Source organism: Crocuta crocuta, unplaced genomic scaffold (assembly GCF_008692635.1).
Source record: "Crocuta crocuta isolate KB4526 unplaced genomic scaffold, BGI_CrCroc_1.0 scaffold64, whole genome shotgun sequence".
In the NCBI taxonomy this organism is placed as follows: domain Eukaryota; kingdom Metazoa; phylum Chordata; class Mammalia; order Carnivora; family Hyaenidae; genus Crocuta; species Crocuta crocuta.
The window spans coordinates 7,744,857-7,753,361 of NW_027530640.1; the positions used below are offsets into that span (position 1 = coordinate 7,744,857).

At 34.1% G+C, this 8,505-nt stretch overlaps 1 protein-coding gene across 2 annotated transcripts in view; it reads left to right on the plus strand.

Annotated features, from left to right (window-relative positions):
• The window catches only part of CUNH5orf24 (chromosome unknown C5orf24 homolog), a 9,945-nt gene extending 3,649 nt beyond the window's left edge, over positions 1–6,296 (plus strand). Inside the window, exons 2-3 of one of the 2 annotated variants that reach the window (XM_077768651.1) lie at positions 1,828–2,257; positions 3,947–6,296. In XM_077768651.1, coding sequence (XP_077624777.1) covers positions 1,831–2,257; positions 3,947–3,987 — 468 coding nt within the window. In that variant the 5' untranslated portion in view covers positions 1,828–1,830 and the 3' untranslated portion in view covers positions 3,988–6,296. Of the gene's footprint in view, positions 1–1,827 lie in introns of both variants that reach the window. The other variant, XM_077768650.1, reaches the window with a different exon arrangement.
• The last annotated feature ends 2,209 nt before the right edge of the window (positions 6,297–8,505 follow it).

Below are 8,505 nucleotides of genomic sequence, written 5' to 3' on the forward strand. Positions count from 1 at the left end.
GAATTATCTGACCTAAATGATAGTGCTATTATTGAAATGCCTTGATATAGTTGTATATCATTGCTAAAATTGTTGGTTCTGACGTCAGATTATCTGAATTCCTGTTTGGCTTTACCATTTCCTAATGTGTGACCTTGGCAAATAGCTAAAAATTCCTCATTTTCTGTAAAATAAAGCTGATAATAGTATGTTCCTCAGAGTAGTGGGAAGGATTAAATCAGATAATGTGCCAAGTGCCAAACTTATCACCTGGCACATAGAAAATGTTCAAAAACTTAACTTTCAGCTAATATTACTACATTTGGAACACATCTTGATGATCTCCCTTTATTTCTGAGCTGAAGTAAGAATTTGAGCTGGTGAGGTAAATTAATAACCTCTTTCTCATTATATCCTTGAAACTGAGTGAAGAATTGCTCCTTTTAATATTTGTGTTTAACTCAAATCTTGTTTTATGATCTCAAGTCTATAAGGCTTCTGTCATAGAGTTAGCTTCTCATTGTAGATATTCTTTCTTTCTAGTTAAGACTTTAAGCTAGCTGCTCAGTAGCTCTTTTTTATCTGTTGATTTTCAGCATATATTTTGTGATTTAACAGAATTCAGTTCTGTGACTTGATTCCCATTTCTTTCTGCCTTCATAACTGAGGTTTTGGTACGGTTTTATATGTATGGTATAGACAAACGTATAACACCTTGGGAGCTAGACCTTACTATACGCCTGTGACTCTTTCTAAATCTGAATGGAACCCATATCTTTCTTACCTTATTGAAATATAATACTTTAGTCTCTATAAACTCATTTTCTGTGTGTCTAAATGACATGGGTGTTAAAGGGGTGATTTGTTATGGTGGTGGTTATAATATATCCTTTATAAAGAGAAAAAAAAATCACAGGGATGTCCTCAAGACAAAACAGAGATTAGACTGTTAATTAGTAACAGGGCTTTTGTAAGGGAAGAAGATCCATATTTATGATCAGGGAGAAAGCAGTGTTGCACTTGAATTTTTTGTCTTGATAACTATACTTCCAAAATAGGAAGTATTTTGTTATGATTGTTACCCATATTTTTGTAGTAAAAGTCTCAATTGTATAAATGTTGACTGATTTTAGCTAATAGAAACCTCTGTTCACCTTTTATATTAGTACTGCCTCCTGTTTGGATAGATTTGTTTGGTTGGTTGGTTTTTGGGGAATGAGGAGATAGATTAAAGGGAGTCAGTACCTCGAGAGATTCTGTTCTTTGTTTGACACGTTGTGTTTTGTAAAGTATAGCATACACTGAGGATTATATTTCAGTAATAAATTATAATGAGGAAGTGTCCACCTTGTAGAAACTGTGGCCAAATCAGAAGAGTATATGTGAGAAATAAAATAAAAAGCTAAAGAGTGACATTCTAAGAATATTAGGCAAATGAAAAAAAGAATCATGTTAATAAAAGTTCTTGTGTTTGTTGTTATCCTTTTAGGGTTTCATAATCTAGAAGTAAAGAGCCAATAAAATGTAACACATTTATTCTCTACTTACCATTTTTCCATTTCCTAAGCAAAGAACATATGGCTACTAATGTATTATATTTGAGTTCAGTATTACAGGTGTCTTGTATGACATATGTCCACACCCTTGATTAATTTGAGGGAAACAAATTTATCTTTGAATCTGCTGATGTGTGTTTGTTTATAAGTGGTCTGGAGTCCTGCCTGTCAGCCTAATTTTAGGTAGCCTACATAGCTCTTGGAAGACAGACTATTTTCCCACTGAATGCTGTCATACAGGTATATATTTATATATGTGTATTTATGCACATTTGTCTTTTATTTTTGGTAGAAAATGATGCATCCTGTTGCCAGCAGTAATCCGGCCTTCTGTGGGCCTGGCAAGCCTTCCTGCCTCAATGAAGATGCCATGAGAGCTGCCGATCAGTTTGACATATATTCCTCGCAGCAAAGCAAATATAGCCACACAGTCAGCCACAAACCAATGGCTTGTCAGAGGCAAGACCCCTTAAATGAAACACACTTGCAGACTACAAGTGGCAGAAGTCTAGAGATAAAAGATGAACTAAAGAAAAAGAAAAATCTCAACCGATCTGGTAAACGTGGCCGACCTTCGGGAACCACCAAATCTGCAGGATACCGAACCAGCACAGGCAGACCCCTGGGAACCACCAAAGCAGCTGGATTTAAGACAAGTCCAGGCAGACCTTTGGGTACAACTAAAGCTGCGGGATACAAAGTCAGCCCAGGGAGACCTCCAGGTAGCATTAAAGCTCTATCCCGTCTTGCCGATCTTGGTTATGGCTGTGGCACAGCAGCTTTTCCTTACCCTATGATGCACGGCAGAGCAGTCCATGGGGTAGAGGAAACTAGTAGTGAAGTTAAGCCACCTAATGAGTGAATGAGGCAGGAAAGGAGGGCCAGGTTTAGAAGGAAGGTTGTGAATAATCCCAAAGCTTCTTGGTTTTATTTTGACATACATGATTATGTAGCCTGGGCTTTCCAAATTTGTTTTCCCGTTTGATTTGTTTTCTTGCTTTTGCTCAGAAACTGCCATATGCTCACAGATGCACTCAGGGCATGAGCAATGGCATTGTGTTTGTATATAGGTTCAAGTATAATATCTAACTAAGTCATTTTTCCTTTCCTTTACAGTTATGGTTGTGTCTCATATGTCATTACTACTTTTAGGCCATTCTACATTGATGCTTTATGTGCTAAACAACTGAAATCATTTTTCCTATTAGTTTGTGAATTAAGCCTACAATATATTAAAGATAATATCTAAGGTATTTTTAACTGATGGAACAAAGCAAACTAATGATTCAGGATTACTTGAGGTAATGGCTGTGAGTTTTCATAACATTTTTTTTCATGAGACAGGACACAGATATTTGTATGCTTTGGCATTTACACAGAGTTCAGATGTTAAAAATTTTACTTTTAATGTTCTAGGTTTAAGCAGCAGAAGCTTATTTATTTTATTTTATTGATTTAACCATTATTCCTAAAAGAATTCTTTAGTGTTTGCCTTCCAGCAGTGATATGTTGTGTATTTTTTAATTGCCTAAGAGCATATATACCAAACACTACAAACAGTTCATACTTACAGAAAAATTAAACTTTTTAATAAAAACTGCACATTACATTTTTGATGACATATAATGCATCCTGAGAATAACATATTTAATATAATAGAGAAAGAAACATTCTTAAGGTTTGCATGTAGCTGTAGTCACTACATTTTGCCTTTCATATGTTTAGTTTTAAAGCATTATACTTAAAACATTTATTAATGTTCATTTACTCAAAATGCTTTTTAGTTTTTTCCCAAGAAATTGTCCCATTGCACTTACTGTGGTTTCAGGTTTCTATCTACCAAAGGACACAAATTGAAGGTAGAGTGTAAAACTGGTATAAACAAAATGCAATTTTCTGACTGTCAGAACCCAAATATTAAGAAATCTGTAGGAATCCATCTATGCATGAAACATGTAAAAATACTTTAGTTTAATTAAAAAATCTAATAGTGGCGTCAATGAGACCACTTCAAAAGAAAATTTTTTCCAACAATATTTGCTTTAGAAGCAAGATAGAAAAGAAAAAAAACTGTTGGGTAGGTGTGTATGGTAGGGACAGAGGGAAGTCTCTCTTCTCCCCTTACTGAAAGTAATAATCTTTTTTAATATACGTTTTATTCTGAGTTTGTTCTAAATAAGATAAACAGTTATAAACTTCAGATTTGAAAAAAAAAACCTGAACTTTCAAGTTACAATGTATGTATTTGTGATTTTAAATGCCTTTGAGATTATAGTGTAGATCTGCAGGACCCAAAAACTTAAAATCATGACAGTTTTAAAAGGGCGCATCTTTGTGTTGTTTGGGCTTGCTCTCAGTTATTGCAAACTCTGCTTGCAAATGGATGTCATGTTTCATACCTTTTTTATCAGGAAAAAAGCAGCAAGCCTTCAGGTGTTCCAGTGATGCCTGACACAATGAGCTGGACTTATGCTGCTCTTTACAGTAAGAGGTGTTGCATTGTATGTGGGGACTTGTGTGCACTGGCATCTAAGACAGTGACCTCAACAATTTTAGCTTTGCACAAACCCTAGAGAACAATAATGATGACTATAAATCAGTTCTAACATTCTGGCAGCTAAATTGCTACAAGAGTTTCTCCTTACAGAAGCTTAAAATATAAAACTTAATAATTTACTCAGAACAGTATAACTTCTGACACACACAAATGGTTACATATTTATTCCCGTGTTCATCTATCCACTTTTGTGATAATGTATCTGTCATTTAGCTGTTTCTCAAGATGATGTTCAGCAATTGGCTGCTTAGAAATCCTCTTTTGAGTTCCTGAAAGCCGTTGTTTAAATGTTCTACCTATATATCACTGTCAAGGATTTGGTTACATGTTGTTTTATACTATGTCCATTTGACATTTCCCTTTCAGTTTACTTTTATCCCTGATTTGTTGTACATACCCTTCCCTTTCTGTCTGCCCTTTGCTTCATTCATTCCCCTGCCTCTTGCCCCAGTCTCCAGCACATCTACTCAGTGGTGCTGTGCTGTGTGTCAGAAGATAAAGCAGGTGTATTATTGTATAATGAATTTTGTATACATGTTAATGAAATGGTGAAAGCAACTAAAGGAATTCTGTTCATAACAGTGTTTATTAATATCAGGAGTTATGTCCCAGGAAAAAAAAGGGGCAGTTGGTTACAGTTGTGAATGGTTAACGTTGTTCAGAAAGCTGAATTTTCTGTTCAGGTAAGCATTTACCTGGAGTATTAGATCTGTCTGGTGGTGAGCATCTCCTGATTCCACTTCCTTTTCTCCTTGTGAACAGTTTATTGGTGCCATGCTGAAGAGAATGACATAGAGTGATAACATGAATGAAGTCTTAAAATATACAATATTTTTACTTCTCTATAAAGCCTACATTGTGCATCTTTTGTAACACTGTTTCTTGTCATGATAAACACTGAAATAGCATGTTAAACAATTGCCTATACTTTAATATAATCAGTTGGGGAAAACTGGCCTTTTCTTTCAACTGTGTGATTGTTCCTTGAAAGGTAAATTGCTAATTTTATATTGTATAATTCTGTTCTTCACAAAATAGGTTTCACTATTCTGTATTAAAACAGTTGGTAAGAAAATGATCTGCTATTCAAGTAAGTTTGCTTTCCTTTTTTTTTGAAAAATTTTTTAACATGCCTTATTTATTATATTAAGTAAGCAGCTAATACAGATAAAGTTTTCATTTTTTTCAGAGATATAACCTTGCATAACTGATCTTTAGTATGGGATGATTTTGATACTATCTTTGGAGTTTTGCACTGGATATTTTAAAAATACTGGCACAATGTATTGGAAGAAAATAAGCATCTGATTAATTTTTAATATTTGGGGACATTTTTTAAACCAGTGTTCATTTAGACTAAAATATTCTTGATATTTTTTATTTACTTTTTAAGGAAATCTCTGTTAAATTAATAAAAGTAATATTCATTCCAAACTGATGTTTGTGTGAATTTACATGTAATAGTTTCATGAAGTAATAGAGTTTCTTTGAGTTAAGGAGGAAAAAACAGTTATCTGGATCCATTTATTAGATTAAAGGTGATCCAACCAATATAAGAAAAACCAGTGTATGAGCTAAAGAAAAAAAACCTTCTCCTTTCTATTCTAAGAAGCTTTAAAAAGAAGAATTCAGGGGATGTTGACAATAACTGCTGCTCTGTCAGTCATTGTCTCTATATGCAGTAAAAGTTTATGGTCCCTTCATAATATAAACATTCACAACAGTTCAAAACATTTTTTTCCTTGGACATAAAATATTTTGATGCTATTATAGTTTTTATTATAGCTTAACTATATGCTCTAAACTCTAGGATGTATCTGAATCTTTCCTTTGCTTTTACCTCCTCCTCCCCCCAAGTAGATAAATCTGTGCTCTCACATACAATGTATTTAATTTTGGGAAAATTTAATGCTATATAGTAAATCAAGTGTGTGATTTATAGTAATCAGACCACTTTGATTCTTTAAGTTTCACAGTTCCTTTTTTCCACAGATAATTACAGAGAAAATAATTACCAATTAACTGATAAGCACGTTGTCCTCTGCTGTAAAAAGTCTGAATAGATACTGTGTATGTTTTTATGTTCATGAACTTGAGCTACTCGTGTGCAATTATGTGTATGGGAATGGAGTAGTGTTCATGATTTGTATCTACATCATCATATGGATGTATATTTATTAATAAAGTCATTACTTTAAAACCAACTCGAGCACTGAGTGTTATGTGGAAACTAATTTGACAATAAACTATTTGCAAAAAAAAACAAAAACAAAAAAAACCCCCAACTCTGTTTACTGCTTTATTAGCACAGTATTTGTCAAGTAGAAGAATGGTAAATGGTATACCTTTATCATGACTGTGATCTTGTATTTTCTTAAGTGTGCTTTCTGAAATCTTCCCCCCTGTGCTTTTGTTTTTCTCAAAATAGTAGTATTCATATATTTGTAATTTAAAATTCTAATTTATACATGGATCTCCTGTTCTTTGCTTTTTCTTCCCATTATTAAGCTATAGCAGGCTAATAGTTACACCAAAGGCTTATATTTAAATCTGATCTCTTTAGTTTAAAAAATGGTTGATCTTTTTTAGTTAAAAAAATTCAGGTATTAAATGTGCCTGATTTATTGTTGTTTGAATGTTAACCTTAGGGAGAACAGCATGTGCATATTTTGTAGTTGTTAAATATTGGAGATAGAAAAGGAAAACACTTTCCCCTGATTTTTGAACATAAATTTACCTTTTTTTATTTTCTTCAATGCCTGGAGATCATCTAGAATGCAAGTTGGCAAGCTGAGACCTACTGCCTCTTCTGGTAAAAAAAAAGTTTTACTGGAATAGTCATTCTCATTTGTTTACAGATTGTCTAAGGCTGCTTTTGTAATACATTGGCAGAGCCAAGTGATTGTGACATAAGGCCAGCAGAGCCTAAAATATTTACTGATTACTCCTTTACAGGAAAATTTGCTGACCCCTCATTTAGAAGGATATACTGGAGTAGAAAACAACAGGTGAAATTTGAAGTTGAATTTCAAAACTGGAGCAAATGATGGGTGTTTTTTGCTTTTGAATTGTACTAGATATTCTTCAAATCATACTTCAAAGCATTTTTTGTGTGTGCTTTTCCTCACATTGTTGAAGCACTTTGACTTCTACATGAGAATCCGATGGTGATTAGGTGTGCTGTTCCTAATTTGGGAAGAGATCTACACCATTGTAGTACTGGATTATTTGCTGTGGCTAAAGGATTACTTAGTTATTCACTATGTCTTTACCACATTTTCTGTAGGTCTCTATAGAGAGTTTTATAGTAAAAACTTATTCATTATAATTATACTTGCCAAAATTCTCATTCTCTGGGAATTGTCAGATAGCAAATCAGTGTCCTATTCAGTTGAAAAAGCCAGCCAGCTGAAATGTGTACAATGAAGAGAAGGAAGTCTCTATTTACTACCCAGAATTTATACCTTGAATATTAGTAACACACTTGTGGTTTTGATCCCATTAGTCGCCAATGGCATGTGAGAATCACAAATGACCTTTAGGAAAATAGGAATCAATTGGCATTTGATAGTTTCATAACGACATAAAAACATGAATTTTAGAATATATAAAATATTACAGTTTTGCTAAGAAAGTCCTCATAGAATGAAAGGTGTGTTGCCACTTTAACATTTTTTTTCTTAGCACCCAGATTTCTTTGTTCTGGGTTTATGAAGGTTTCATCATACTATCTGTCCTGTTTCAAAGTGTGCATCACCAGTATCTTGTTAAGTCCATGTGAATTTTCATGCCTGATTTCTGTAAGAGCGGTTAGAGTAGCACAGATAAAGTGATTCACAAATGCCAGAGATAAGCTGTTGGCAAACAGACTACAGTGTGGTCTGAAGTCACCCTTAAAGGATAGTTGCTTCAAAATTAATACCACCCATAAATGTTTTCTAAAAATCAAAACACGAAGCCCCATTGGAGTGAAAGTATAATAGGGTACAACAGTAATGGCCTTAGTATAGTACTTGACATAAATCATAAACACTACATACTTTTATTAAATCACTGCAGTTTTATTGAAATCAAAGGAATTGGAATACCTCTTTCACTCCTTTAAAAAATTTTTTTTAAAAAGCTTGAATCATATGGAAGTTAAACAATTTACCCAGAATTGTGCACCCAGTAAGAGGTAGAGAGCATCAACCCATGCAAGGCAGGGACTCTTAACCACTGCCTTGTACTCACTATTGGAAAAAAAAAATTTTTTTTAATTTTTAAATATGTTTTTGGGAGAGAGAGCGCCTGTGTGCCAGAGGGGAATGGGGTTGGGTGCAGAGAGAGGGAGACAAAGAATCCGAAGCAGGCTTCAGGCTCAGCTGTCCGCACAAACCCTGATGTGGGGCTTGAAACCCACAAGCTGTGAGA